The sequence below is a fragment of the Arvicanthis niloticus genome, chromosome 7, assembly GCF_011762505.2.
Source record: "Arvicanthis niloticus isolate mArvNil1 chromosome 7, mArvNil1.pat.X, whole genome shotgun sequence".
NCBI classification, from domain to species: domain Eukaryota; kingdom Metazoa; phylum Chordata; class Mammalia; order Rodentia; family Muridae; genus Arvicanthis; species Arvicanthis niloticus.
In genome coordinates, this window is record NC_047664.1 from 88832251 (window position 1) to 88847787 (window position 15537).

The following is a 15537-nucleotide window of genomic DNA, read 5'->3' on the forward strand; positions in this document are numbered from 1 at the left end:
AGGATGCTGGGGGATGCTGGGAGGTATTGGGGGATGATGGAGGATGCTGCTGGGGAATGATGCGGAGGCAGCAGTTTGAACTCACCACACACTCTCCTCGCACACATATGCTGTATGGATCTTTGTAAGAGCAGCGGGTTCCGTCGTGCACTAGCTGTTTCATGTAAGCAACATCCCCAGTCTCTTTGGACTGACAGTAAAGATGGCATCTTTTCTTGGCTGCATAAGAGGCAGGCTTAAATTAATAATTTTTATAAAATAGGATGTTTGATCAGCACAGTTAACTTTTAAGATATAACCTTTCAATATAGGTTCCTGAAAAGCAAATAAGACACCGGATGAATACAATAGGGAGGAGATGAAAAGCGCAGATATGCCACCATGCATATTTGTATCAATGTGAATGATTAATTGTTTTATGTCATCTAAAGTAGACCACTGTTGGGATAATAAGGGACATTAACTTGGAAGGGACATCAGTCAGATGTAGACTGAGACTTCCCCAGGCAGGTTAGGCTGGCAAACCCTGAGGTCAGCTACATTAGCTTTTTAGTAAACTTTGACTCAAAGCCATTTTCACTTTAATAACATTCCATACACTGACTGCCTTAGTCTTTGGTCTCATCCTATCACTCAGCTGATATCCGTGCCCTTTGTAGCATCTGCATAATTGATAACCTACATGACTCACCTCACTAAAGTAAATTGGAGAATAATGCATTTATTCTAAAGTGTTCAACTTTGACCTATCCATGCTTGCATTTCTTTTAAAAGAGCACTCAGTTGAATTCAATGGTATATACACACTGACCAGCCAGAGAGATAAGAGATTTCACCTTGAGCCCATCTAACCCAGAATTTAACTGGAAGAAGTCAAGCATTAAAAAAATATTTCCAGGAGTCTAATTAGCTGAGACAAGGCTATGAAGTCTTTAATAAATGTGCACCTTGGTTTTCCTTTACTGTTTTCATCCTTACTTGGCTATGTTGTGATTATTTCTCAGTTGAGGATTTCAGTTGAATCAGGTGAGTCAATGCCATTCCCCATGGGGGTGGCAACAAGGCTATTTGCCAGATACCATGTCTGTCACAATGCCTACCTCTCAGGAGAAGGGCACTGTTTAGCCTAAATCTTGGGACACTGGAATGCCTGGCCTTTGTAAGCACCCGGCTTCTTATATTACCACACAGACAGGACTCAAGAGTGCAAGGGCTTGGTGTCAGCAAGACGTAAACACTAAGTGACCATCCACACAGCAGGCAAAAGAATGGTATGCACTCACAGTCGGGATGTTCATGCGGCAGCCAGTGGTGTTTGGTATTCTGGTAGTCAAAGTGTGAGTTACGCTGTTGGCACTGCTGGGCCCTGAAGTCCTCAAAGTGCTTTTGGCATTCTTCTGTGTTACAAAGCTGGTACTCAAAATTAACACCAGGGCAGTCCTGCCCACCATTGATGGGCCTAGAGAAAAGACAACGGTTCAAAGGCTGCCTGGCGTCAGCCCAGCAGCTCAGGCCCACAGAAGCAGTGATGCTGGGCAGACAGCCAAGTGTCTGAGCTGCCAGTACAGGCTGAACGATGCCAGTGTCTGGGTTCTCTCCAAATGTACCCTTCTCTCTGTGCTAGGGGGAAAGACCCCCACATGCAACCTAACTTAGTCCTCAGTTGGTTTGTTTTATCCATGAAAGGTGAAAAGCATGCAAGTGAACTCAAGAAAATGGTATTTCCACCCTGTATAAGACGGGCAGGTGCAACTCAAAGAAAAGCGGAGCCTATCATCCCAGGGCTCTGCTTCCTCCTATGTCAAATGCAAAATGGAATGATTTTCCCAATAAGAAAATGGTAAGTATTTGATGGCAGGACATTTTGAAAGCACTTAGAAGAGATGACAGTTTATGGTGAATGTGTAACTCTTACTACCATGCTTTGAAGTGTTATGGTTACTTCTAATGCTGCTTGTGAAGACGGTGTGTAGCCATCAGTAGTCTTTATACAAGTCATGCACAGAGCCATCGTTCTGCCAGCACAGAGAAAGGGCTGCTTGCAGGCTACACCCCAGCATATCAAAGCTGAGTAACTGCATCACTTTTTCTGGGCTCGCAGGAATTTTATCTAGTTCCCAGAGTCCATGCCAGACTGCCCCCATCTTTCTGTACTTCTGCACCGAAGCAGGTAGACAGACCTGGAACTTGGCTGAAGTTATTGGTACTTCCACCCAATGCCCCTCTGCTTCTTCGTGGACACATCACACTTGCAGGGCACACAGTATCTACTTTCTCTGGTCAACTCCCTAACAGTTCCTTATGTCAAGTTCTTCAAAGAAAAAAAAAAGTCTTCATTTGCATGCCTCTTGCTCATCACTGCCTACTCTCCACCACTTTGGTGGTGAGTGAGCAGTAGTTTTCCTATCCTCTGTTTTGCGAGTGGGATGAAAAAAAAGAAAAAGAAAACACTACTAAAGGCAGTGAAACACTGTCTGGTGTATCAGAAAACAACAGGAATTACGGGGTCATACTCACGTGGGATTATTGCATTGGCGTGTTCTAAAACGAACACCAGTTCCACACGTCCTGGAACAGGAGCCAAATTTGGTCCACGACCCCCAGTTGCCATCTTGCTTTTGCTGGTTAGCATTTTTCCACATGCAGTGTCCTTTATAGCACCACTTGGGGAAAGAAGAGAAGGTAATCACGAGAGTCGTTAAAGGTGTCACTCAGGAACCGCTTACTGGAAGGTCTTCAACTCTTACTCTCCCTCCAGTTAAATACGCATTTAAAGTATCCACAGGCATTTGCTGCACAAAGCCTTCCTATCAAAAGGATAACTTAGATCCACCATTTTAAGAATAAAACTCAAAAGATAAGTTTGGGGCTGGTTAAGAGTGCTCTCTGCTCTCCGGCAGACAGCTTGGGTCCTATTTCCATCATCCACATTGGGCAGCTCACAACCATCTGTCATTCCAAGTCCAGGGGATCAGATGCCCTTTTCTGGCCTCTGTGGGCACTAGACAGACACTGGGCACTCACTCACATATGCATACATGTTGTGTACAGGCACATTCTTAGACAGCACTAAAAATAAAGCTTTTCTTTATGAAGGGGAGATAATATTTTCTTGGATAAGTTTTGAAGTGACATGTCACAAATGAGTGTCCAGCCTGTCCAGCAGACGCCATTCTTGGCTTCACTTGTGTTGCTTCTATCAGTAAGGGCTTAAATGCTAATTTGCCCCCTTTAAAACAATGACATGCGAATATGCCTCCACTTCAAAAATAATTAAATTGGTTAATCCTACATTTGGCTTTCAAAGCACCTTTAGCTTCATAGAACATTAATTTATGAGTCTAAGAAATGATAATGTTATTTACCTTTTAGATGACTAAAATCAGGGTATATAAAAATTCTTGAATTGTTTAGCGGCCATGTGAATTTATGAACAAAGAGGGGTTAATACAGCCACAAAGCCACTTGTGAGATTCCTTGATAGTGCTCAGCACTGGGCAGAAACATACTCAGAGGGGATAGACTGTTTTCTTTCCAAAAATTTGAAATGCCTTTTTGTATTCTACAGGCAAAGAAGTTTTTTTTTTTTTTTAAAAAAAAACCTTTATACTAGGACATAATTATATGTAGAGGACTTAGATATTAAAATTGATTATAACATAACTTATTAATAAACAAAAAGTGATTCTACTCATTATTGCTCTTCTTTTTAGTTGAAAGCATATTTATTAACTCTTCCCAAAGCAAGACACTATATATAATGTAGTTGGCACAGTGTCTGACAGAATTGCAAGTGCTTGTAATAGCAGGTTTTTATTAGTATGCATACTTCATATAAGAACAGTTCATGTATGTTTGAAATCAACCTTTTAAAAAGGTAAAAGTTGCATTAATCTTTTCTGTCAGCACTTGGTCCTATCTACAATATATTATTTCTAGACTAGTCAAGGCTCTTCGACTTGCATTCTTAGCATGCCTTTGTTTTGGGCTCTTCGCCCTTAAGAGAAGCACACCTTGGCATCCAGCCAGTTTCTAAGCATTCAGTCTCAACTACACACTCTGAGATTTAAAACCTTTGGGCATCTTTCCCTGAGGAGTGAGGCCAAATCTTCTGTATAAATTCACATGCCTTTATTTCTGGGCAACTTTCACAAGAGAGGCCATGCCAGCAAGTAAATCAGACCCCAGTAGCAAGGGCCAGAGATCTGCTGTCCCTACTGCCTTTTCTCTTGGCCACAGAGAACCAAATGGTCTCGTTCCCCCCAGGCCCAAAAGCATCTAATGTCTGGGCCTGTGAAAGTGACCTTATTCAGTAAAAGATTCTTTGTAAACATGTTTCAGTTAAAGAGTTTAAGTTCAGAAGATGATCCTGAGGTATCTAGATGGGCTCAAACCATCATGAAAAGATTCAGAAAGGGACACAGGGAATATGCACCTACTGTCAGAGGTTATAAGGATGTGGCCATGATGTGGGAGAAAGGTAGCCAGAAACCAGGAGAGGAGAGGAACCAATGGCCACTACAGCCTTGGATGGAGCATGGCTCTGTCTATATGTAGAATTTACTACTGCATAACTGATTCTTGCCCCCGAGAGCTATTACAGAACAAACTTTTAGTGTTTTAAACCATCAACTTTGTGGCAATTTATGGTAGCAGCCATGGAAGCTAGTACCCTATCTCAGTGACTCACCATAAGGAGCCCATGGGCACTACATTCTCCTTAAGGACAACAGGCCAGCAGGGACCACTATTTGCTAGACCTTTAAAGGTTCTTCCACAGCACGCACTGGAGCTTATCCAGCAGATACACTTACCTTCCCAGAAGCACACTCAGTTCCATCGAGTGGAGGCCCCTTCTTAGTCTTACAGAAGTACGGGTTATCAGGGTGGCTGCACCATAGCTGTTTGCATGGGTCAAAGGTTCGGAACTGGAAGAAAAAGAAGCAAACCATGGGTGACCTTTCAGACAGTGGGACCTTTGCCAACCATATTTTATACTTGTCATGTATACTTCTTCATGTCACAGTATTTGGTGGTATGGGTGTTCTGATTTTAAGTTGATAGCTAAAGTGGTCACATGTCAGGAAACAACCATTGGCATTAGGGTTCCAAGTCTGAATGCTCTGTTCTGAAGTAGCAATGACAAGTGTAAGATGTCCACATTGTGCTAAGTACATTAGTTACATCATCCCATTTCATTACCACATAAGCTGTAAGAGATAAATCCATCATCATCCACAATTCATACACAAGAAAACTAAGCCAGAGATGCCACAGATTGTACTCGAGTTCATGGATTTTGTGTCAGACCTGACAAACTCTGTCTGACATTCATTATCATCGTGCCTAACTACTGAAAAGCAGAAACATAAACTAAAACTACACAAAAGAGAGCTCCATTTTATAGCCTAGAATGGTCCTGCATACAAGAAATAGCCAAATGAAGCCTGGCTTCAAACTCATCATCCTCCTGCCTCAATCTCACAAGTGCTGTGTGTGATTCTAGGCATGCACCCACACACTTTTCACAGTATTCCATTTGAGTTTCTTCTGCTATATCAGGGTAATCATTTTCTATAGCCACAAACATAGAATACTACATCATGCTACAGAGAAGCTCAACACCAACTCTGAAGGTAAGAAAAGGAGGGGGAGGAGTGGGTAGCAGGTGTCTGAGCTGGAGGGCCTTGGGTGACATGCAGCTAGCTCCCTGTCTTACCAGGTGTGAGTGCCCTGAGAAGCTATGCAATATTGGCTTTTTCATCCTAAAGATAAAAGCTTTGTAATCTTTCTGCCACCACTTCAATATGCAATATGTATGTATATAAACATAGACACACACACATACACTACATACACACACAAATACACACATTCACATACACTTATATACACACTAATGTATGTATCTGTAACAACAGCTGTAATTTTAAAAGCTATGAATTTGAAGAAGAGCAAGGAGAGGTATTTGGTAGGCTTCTGGGAAGAAATGAGAGGAGACACTGGTGGAATGATATTGTAATCTCAAAAAGAGAGAGAGAGAGAGAGAGAGAAAATTATAAACTAAAAGCCTTTGCTCTCTCTCTCTGTCTCTCTCTCTCTCCTTTCTTCTCTCTCTCTCTCTCTCTCTCTCTCTCTCTCTCTCTCTCTCTCTCTCTCTCTCTCCTTTCTTATCTCTCATGAGGATTAATTCAGGCTATGTACCCAAAACATCTAGTTTATCTCCATCAACACAAGATAACTGTAGGTATTTTCACACTTGTACCAGTGAGTTTGCAAAGCCCACCCATCAGAAACTACACCAACGGGATTCAAGATAAGATGTCTAAGTTGACAGTGGGTCACATACCGCAGTGCACATTTTGTAGCCAACACCAAAATCAAAACGGCATTGCTCATCCATGGAATAATTAATTCCAGGAAGTTCTGGGAGTTTGGGCCAATCGTGTTCAAAGGGGTCATCAAGGAGACAGTCATAGGAACTGCGGGAGGAAAACAGTAAGTTCATTTAAATTCTCAATGTTGAAATCAGGTCTTATAGGGAGAAGACTTTCACCTCAAATTCTCTGGGGTTTGGTCAGCACATAGGGCAGGTTTCCAGAAATATGGATTTTAAGGATTTGAGTTCTAGTCCACTCATCTTTCATCTCTGCTAATTCTGGGAAAGGGAACCAAGCATATCTCTGGGATATAGTGATGCTGTGGCAGCGTTACTCATGTCACCAAGTGACCCTATATGAAGTGTGGCAGTCTTCTACCATAGGACTGTGAGGTATAAACAGGGCTAAAAGCAGGAACTATATAAACACCCCATCTCCAACCTCAGGACAAGTCTGACCACCAGTCACAAGGAATCTACCCCAAGGAAACCCCATGCCAGATAAAATTACACTTAAGTTCTAGGCTCATGACTTAACCCATTGTATGACATTGGAGAATCTTTTGGGTCAACACCTCTGAGGTCATGTGTGTAGCCTATGCAGCAGGACATGACATGCAGGGAGGCACATACTGGATGTATCGTTTCAGTTCCTGACCGCTGCATCTGGACCAATGGTAGCGATGGAAGGCAGCCTGCACCAGGGGTGCCATGACACTGCCCATGGCGGTCTCATCGCCACACCGGTTACCTTGCCCATCATGCTCCATGCCCAACCTAGAACATAAAGGAGACCTCATGGGTAAGAATCACAGATCCATGGCTTGAACTTCCCTTTCTCACAACACATGCTGGGAAAGACTTATTTTTTTCAAGTCAACATGGCTTCCTTAGAGACACCATGGACACCGAAATCGAGAGCAGTCTAATGAAATGCATTTCTTATTCTACAGCCATCAAAGGCTCAGCTAGACAGAGTTACTCATCGAGGCTCAGCATATGACCCTTCACTGTTTTAAGCTCCTCACACTTGGCAAAGGATGAGGATGCATACTGGCATTCGCTTTTGCTCCAAGTGTGAATAACAGCAGAAAAGCTGTCAGCAATGACTTACACATGGCCAGTTTCATGGGCTACTACAAAAGCAGATGAAAAACCATCTTCATGATTCAGGGTGCAACTTCTCACTGGGTGACACATGCCCGTGACGGGAGCATATCCTGCAGATAACGACAATCGCTTTTATTTTCATTTATATGTATATATAAACTCATTATAATTAGTACTGGATCTTTGCCTATAAACAAAAGAAGAAGCAGTGTTCCTGTAAATAGGGGCAACATTACTTCTCTGTTACCAGTAAGCCACGTTCTCTTGGGACAGCAAGAAGGAACGGCCTGGGGCTACCACGCTGTTATTATCTCAGCTTGTCTTTCTGTTTTACTAAATGACCCTTCATATCTTGGTTCTAATGGAAGGAGCCAGAAATCCCACCAATTCGGAAAAGAAAACCATCAGTCTTTCTCCACACTCTCCATCAGAGTTTATTAGATAAATATAACCTGACTTTGGAAGAAAGACTGTTGGCAGGATCCACTCTCGTTCGGAACAGTTATAGGAAATCACACTGCGTGTTACGGCCTCCCTTCCGTACACCAAATGGACAGCCATTATTTTAAAGACAAGTATAATTTACTATGGTGTTTAAGTGACATTTAACATTATGGATTCTGCAAAAAGTCACTGGAAGAAACAGAGGGGGAAAAAACATACACTCGGCCTGGTGGATGATGGAAAGTGATATGGCGATTAAGAACACTTGTACAGCCTGCTTGACTTGGGATTTTGTGTGAAAAGCCAGGCCCTTAAATCTTTTCGTCTACACAGTACTAGCAATACCTTGCATTCCAGCAGGCCCAAAGTCTTGCCTGGTTAAGAAAATTGCATGATCATGGTGTTCAGCGTGGTTGGGGTCAGGTTTTTGTTGTTGGCAAGCCCAGCGGCACACGTTCTCCAGGCTCCTGGACGGGTTTCCCCTTTCGATGAGGCTGATGGACTGAATGAAGAGAATATGTTAAACACACATTTTGTGATTTGGATTTTGATTCAGAAATATTATTTTGGGGATCAATTTTGATTTAGGGATTGTAAAAAGCCATAGAAGACCTTGTGAGGAGGTGACATGCTGCCTGTGGCGAAGTCCATAGACACACACCGAGCAGCGTTAGAAGTCAGGGTTCACTACTCTGCAGGGACTTGGTATTGATAATCATTTGGAGGAGAATTTTTAGAAGTCTAAAATATTTCCTGATTGTATTCAAATTTTAGGTTTTACACATTAAAGACAAATACTGGGAAAGACTCTTGCATGAGAATTTTTTCTAGAGATATGAAAGTCAAATATCTTATTTAAGATTTTTGTGTATTCTTTTGGTCCAAAAATAATCGGTATGAAGGAGGAAAATAAGTTCTTTCAAGATTTGGCAAAACTGGTCAAACTTTACACCATATGGGGAACAGTCAAATGACATTAGCTTCACCTGGGGGGAAAATAGCTTCTTAACCTCATAAAATGACAAGGTGTTGTCTCTTATCTGGTAACTTAAATGGAAAAAATACACATACATACACACATGTATATATTTTGTTTCACATTGCAGTCTGGAGTTAAAAAGTTGAGGGGTAAAAGGTTAAGGAATAAAAGAGCCCATCCCTTAAAAACACAGTGTTTCTCATTTCTAAAGTGTTTCTAACAGAAAGAGAAATTGAATTTAGAATCCAAAGTGAGTTCCTAACTGGATAAAGGATCCAGAGTTTTGTTAAATTTCAGCAAATGCTACTATCAGTGTTTACATTTTTAATAATCTTTGCTTTGTCTGTTATATGCTAATCATACACTTGGGCAAACAAATGATCAGCTGAAGGCTGTTAAGACTTGCAGCTGTGGTTAGCTTGTTCCTTCCTAACAGCACAAAGTACATCAGGCTTTGGGAGAAGGTAAAGATCGAGGAGAGCCTATCTGTCGAGGAGGACATGTTGTTAGTAGACGCATAAAGAAACACGAACTGACAGAGATTTGTTTCCTCACCAGGAAGACTAGTGATGGGAAGCATGCATTACTGTAAACATGAAGACTGGCAAGAGAGTCAGGCTTCGCAAAGGAAGTTAATTATTTCCAAGGACAGGACCACATCTAATATTGATACATACAGGTTTTCCATTATATTGCAAGAATGCTTACTATGTGCATTTTGATTCAACTTTCTGTTTACAAAAAGATTAAAACTTCTTTAACTGAATAAAAAACGTCATGGTGCTTCACTTTTAAACGAATACACTTTAAATACTGTTTTAAATAAAACAAAAGATGTTCTGTTTTCTTCATGGACATATTCCAAGTGCTTTGAGAATAACTACCATAAAAAAATGAGCATTTCACATAGACACAGTGAATTCATATACAGGTCACAAACCTCATGCTAATAGGCTAAGGGCATTTTCTTTTTCTTTTTTTTTAATGGCATCTGACCATGTTCACTTACTTATTCAGTCACACCTATTCAGTCACACCTAAGGTCCTGATAACTGGGGCTCAGATGTAGCTCAGTCCATAGTGTTTGTCTAGTGTCCAAGAGATTCTTGTTTAGATCTGTAGCACATTATAATTGGGCAGCATTAGGAGGATCAGGAGTTGAAGGTGATCTTTCACCTCATAGGGAATCTGAGGGCAATATGAACTGTATGAGACCTGCCTCTAACAAAAAGTTGCTCTAATTTAACATTCTCTTCTCATTCTGGAAGATTCTCCTCCCCTGATTTATAACCATGAGTCTACAGAAGATTGAAAGTACTTTTGCCACCCAATCTCTTATTGGCTAACTTAGTCTTAATGTTTACAGACCACATATTTTAAGGCATTTTACCTTTGCATAACCGAGCATAATCATTCGTACCAGGACCACGTTTATATGCACTCCAAGGGACTCATCGTGGTAGATTTCATTTACCTGGAGACAAAGGAGAAGGTTGCTACAAGAAAGGCAATGCAAAGGATTTCAAGACACATGCATTTTATGGTAGTTATTTAAGAGATCAGCTCTGCCAGTCACAAGTCCTCTACAGATTGGGCACCTTACATAGTTTTTAAATTTAGCCTAAGGCCATCTCCAAACTGAAGTGGTTTATCTTTTGTTTTGGAGCAACCTTTGGATACATGAATTAATGAGTTTTTGAAACTACACAAAACACAACACTCACCTAAAACAAATTTAAAAAAATTATGGCTCCGGTGATTTTCTGTCCTCCTGTGAGTGGCCACCAGACATTGGAAGAAGACAGTATGCCCACATGCCTTGGTTGAGGAATTTCTGAATAGAAGCTCCGGGGGTCTATCTCTGAGTCAGCAAGTATGTAGCTTTCCCAGCATCCTCTAGGACCGGGGAGCTGTGCCAATGCTTTTTTAGAAATACTGTGGGATAGATACCTTTCAGAATATGCATTATTAAAGCTACTGTACAAGTGCTTATTAGAGATGTCAGCTCTGAACTCAACTCTGAAGAGCTCAACTGATTCCCATATCATTATTTCATTTTTAAAGTTAGGCTAGAATCTCTCAGAAGTAATTTTGTATACTTTAATAGTACAGATGTTGGAATTAGAGCAATTTTAGGTTGTAGCTCAACTATGCTTCATACGGGGAGGATGATGAGACCATCAGCGACAAGCTAAACCACACAGTGTGTTACTGGCAGACAGGAATCTAAAGCACACTGTAATTATATCTTCTGATTAAGCTACTGCAAAGTGAGTGCAAAGAAACTCTGTCTAACTTGGCAAACGTTAGCAGGAATGACAAAGGCAGCGTAACCTGGCTAGATTCCAGTTACGAGTTATTCCCCAGAACAAGGGCTCAAACTTCTAACAGAAACTAAGAGAGAGATGAAAACTAACCACAGCTTTGTTTGAGATCCAGGAGGTTTGGATGGCAGGCTTAGCAAATCTAAAAGCTGCAGAGAAGAGTATGAAGCCAGAAAATACAGAACATTCAATCATCATAGAATGAAACTCATGCATCAGGGTACTCTGGCTTGCCACGTTAGACTTGCCACACCTACCAAGAAACAGGCCAAGAAATCTCTAGTTATATGTTTCAAGATTGTAGCATGACTGCATGGAATAATTTCAAAACTATAGACCTTAAATTGATGGATGGTATACTATGTATTCAGATCGTACACAGCATTTATAAAGCTACCAAAGATGGATGTGAAAGGTCAGTCTAAGGTAGAAAATAATAAAAAAGGTAAAGTATATTCTAACAAGAAAGACTTTATGGTACCTTTAAGTGAAAATGCATAGATATGCATATTAATTAATTAGAAAAATCCAGCTTGGTAGCTATAGAAGATAAGCTAAGTTTAAAAAAAACAAAACTACTCTGTGATGAACCCTTGCATTGCCCAGGAGTACAGGCAGCTGACCCATGGTCTGGTCGGCTCACTATAGGCTAAAGGATACCCAAAGTACTGAACTCACTGTGTACTGACATTTAAAAGAAGTGGTCAACAAAACAATAGCATTTTAAAAAGTAACGGAGACTAAAGAGCCCAGAAAATGTGTCATATACAGAATGACTTGGGAGATGCAGTGATTAAAGACACCAGACATTAAGTCTCTCAGATCACATTGCTTCAAAATCCCTCAATGCCTAGCAACTTGAGGATAGCAAGGAACAGCCTAAGATGAGTAGCCAGTGATGCCACTGGTGACCATGGTGGGGTCCTAGCCTGCACTGCTACCAGGGGCCACCTCTGAGTTTGTGGCCTACAGCAGCAGGGATCTGTTACCACCAAAGGCCAGGATGGCATTCCTGGTCTGGGCTGCTGCTCTGGGGACATGATGAAGACATGATGTCTTCAGACTGATGTCTGAAGGTTGTGCAAAACTGGCCCCAGCATTCACCTGAGCATCATGGGAGAGCTGGCTGTGGGGGCATGAGAGCAAGAGAGCAAATGAGCCTCCCCTTCTCCAAATCCAGGAGTTTCAGGTAAGTTATCCCCAAAGATTTAAGATATGAGCATTGGAGACCTGGTTCTACCACTTGTCTCCCCTGCAGTGGTGTGGATGACAGAGAGCTATCTTCCTCCTGCCTCTCCCTTCACTGCCTCCTGCAGGCAGAAGACCTAGCTGTGGGATATGAGAACAGGAGAATTTTCCTTGCCCCTCAACATCTATAGCACTAGGCAGACTGGGTCCTGCACCCTGCCTGAGCAACACAATATCTCTGACCCTGACAGTGGAGATGCAGCAAGATGGAATGAGGATGAGAGCATGGTAGAGCTGGCTCCACCACTTGTTTGCAGTAGTATGGTGACACGGGTGAGGGAGAGATGTCCCCCATCTCACCCCTTGCCATCTATAGCAGGCAGGAGAGCTGGCCCTACCCCTCATCTTGGTAGCACAGTAAAGCTGCCCCTGGGTGTGGGGTTTACAGGTGAGCTGGCCCAAGGGTTTGATGCTCTCCTCTATTCTCCTGTCCCTCAACATCTATAGCAGGCAGAAGAGCTAGCTCCCTGTATCACAGGAGTAGGAGTACTGACCCTGTCTCTTACTGGCTACAACATTTGGGAGAGTGGGCCCTGCACCTCACCTGGGCAGAGCATAGAGCTGGCCCTGGTTTTAGGGGTTGCTGGTGAGCTTTCCCTGAGGGGTTGAAAGTGGGAGAGCCAGAGGGCTGGCCAGCTCACACACCTCTCAGGCCCAGATCCAGGGCTTTGAATTGGCCTACCCCATTGATGAACTGCTGGAGAGCATGAAGAAGCCAGGTCCTACAGATCCAAAACTACAGGATCTCCATGACACAGGGAAACAACAGGACATCTGAGAGGAGTTCCAGGAGTCAGAGGCCTTGTACCAGACCAGCAAGTCATTGTAATGAACATTTGCAGGCAAAAGAGTGTGGACAAAAAGATATACTGTGGGACATACTGTGACACAATGAGACTTTTTTTTTTCTATGTTGGGGTGCGGTCCTGTAAGGTGCAAAGCCCTGAATCTTACCCAGCATTCTTCTCAAGGATCAAGAAAGCTGACATCTATATACAGTTCACTTTCAATATATGCTTAGTAATATGTCAGCTTTCTATCTCCTCATGCCTGTCAGTGCTAAGATACAGTGTTGTCACTCTGAGACACACACAGGACAAGAACAATTGGAGGAAGAATGAGCAAGGCTCTGTGGGGTCACATGTTCAGAGTCCTGGATTCTGGTTCCAGCTTTCCCACAACAAGCTAAGGGACTTTAGAATGGTTATCTAACCACTCTGGACTTCAAATTTGTTGGTGAAAAATTGTAACCAGAGTTGTTCTGCTTGTCTCGGGGACAGGTTGCTCGAATCAAACAAGACGGCACACCTCTATCCTCTGCCAAATGCCAAATCCTTTCCATACTCAACTACTTGTATATGGCAAGGTTTTATGAAAACCCATGCTTACAATCCATCTTTTCTCAAAAAAAAAGGAAATGGCCCATTGGACTTGTAAGGGAATTTTAAGAGGCTTTAATTTGAATGTGTTACATGTTAATCAAGTGGAAGGTGAAATTCATAATTATCAAGGAAATTTCTGGAAAATATCATTGCCGTGTAGTTTGTCTCAGAGGTGGTAGAGATCTGTCAGCAGATGGCACTGTGCATTCTTAAGATAAGAGAAGGACCAGTTGTCTGCTCCCTACACCTCCAAAACACCTGCATCCCCAGCTGGCTTGTGGGCCTTCCCATGTTTACCCACAAAAACACAGCTCCCACTAAGCTAAACAGAAGTTCCAAAATAGCACGAGGAGAATCTTGGTTTGAATGACTACTTATTTGAATCTTAAAAGCAAAGCAAAAATATTGGGAAGCTCTTATTTTGAGTGTGTGTGTCATCTGCTTACAGTAGTCCATAAGAGACCTGAAGGCCCACCCTCGTGAGCCTCGTATCTTTACCATGCAATAAACACAGTATAGAAAGAACTAAGAGTGTGTCATACTGGATTCCCAACTTCACCCAATCAGAGGGGACTAAAATAATATTTGTAAAGACAATAAGTTTACAACTTTTAGTGACAAAGAAAGCATATGTCCCCAAGTAAAAGCAACATCATCAGGACCCACTTGCAACACTTAACACCTTTCTAGGTGTGAGACATTGTTGTATATATGTCAGCGTGGCCTAAATCAAATAATCCTTGAGACACTCACAGATACCTTCTTCACTTTGCAGCTAAGAAAACTGAGACCCAGAGTTGTTAATTTTCCAAATGCCCACAATCGCAGAGCAGGCTAAGGGTGTCAGTCTGGGCAGTTTGTTTTTCCACTCAACAGATTTAAACATTTTACCACACTTCTAAATACACAAATCATGGCATGGTGGGACAGATTTCATTTTAGAGTAACAGCAATTTGGTAAATCAACACTCATTTGTTTTGGTTATCTTTTTCCAGCTGAATTTTAAAGAAAGGGGAGGATAGATTTATTACAAATAATAATTTCTTTTTTTCATCACAACAATGAGGCACTAATAGTACTGGAAAAATAAAGGTCAGAAAAGGTGAGCAAGAAAAAGAGGGTTGGGTGTGTAGTCAGTGTTGGGCGTAAGAGAAGCACTAAGTATAGATATTGCTATAAGTCATGCATTTGACACATGTAACACTGATCAAAATGTCACCCGTAGTGCCAACCTACTGGGCTCTGGACATGTTCAATGAGGAGTTCAGGGTTGAGCCCAGAGTCCTCATTAAATGACCTGAAAGAAAGGGTAAACAGAATATTAATTCAATTTTCAGATGGCCTTGGCTTTGATGAAGTTGCCAATGATATAAAGAGGGCAAAAAAGGCAAAAATCCAACCAAGTATCTCTTTCCTTGAAAAAAAAAAATTCCTTCCAGGTTTGTTCCCGGTCAGGACAATTTCTCCAGGGCATTCCCCTGGCAGGACAGCCTGACCTTTGTCTGACTAGCTGATGAACAGCTTTGTCTGGCTTCAACCAAAAAGACACTCATTTTTCTTCCAGGTGAATTGGGTCTTGAGAGGCAGTGTGGTGGAATGATTAGGAACATGGGCCCTGTCACCTACCTGTCTAGCTAGGGTTTTAGCTATGTGACTCTGGGCATGTCATT

General features: G+C 42.0%; 1 protein-coding gene across 2 annotated transcripts in view; it reads right to left on the reverse strand.

Moving 5' to 3' along the window:
• Positions 1-15537, reverse strand: part of Adamts3 (ADAM metallopeptidase with thrombospondin type 1 motif 3) — a 212053-nt gene that overhangs the window by 24157 nt on the left and 172359 nt on the right. For both annotated transcript variants that reach the window (XM_034509359.2, XM_076938761.1), the window contains exons 6-14: positions 10303-10386; positions 8279-8435; positions 7494-7599; positions 7013-7156; positions 6350-6482; positions 4815-4928; positions 2518-2663; positions 1284-1459; positions 86-219 (exon numbers count right to left, since the gene is read on the reverse strand). In XM_034509359.2, the coding sequence (XP_034365250.1) occupies positions 86-219; positions 1284-1459; positions 2518-2663; positions 4815-4928; positions 6350-6482; positions 7013-7156; positions 7494-7599; positions 8279-8435; positions 10303-10386 (1194 nt within the window). The remainder of the gene's footprint in view (positions 1-85; positions 220-1283; positions 1460-2517; positions 2664-4814; positions 4929-6349; positions 6483-7012; positions 7157-7493; positions 7600-8278; positions 8436-10302; positions 10387-15537) is intronic.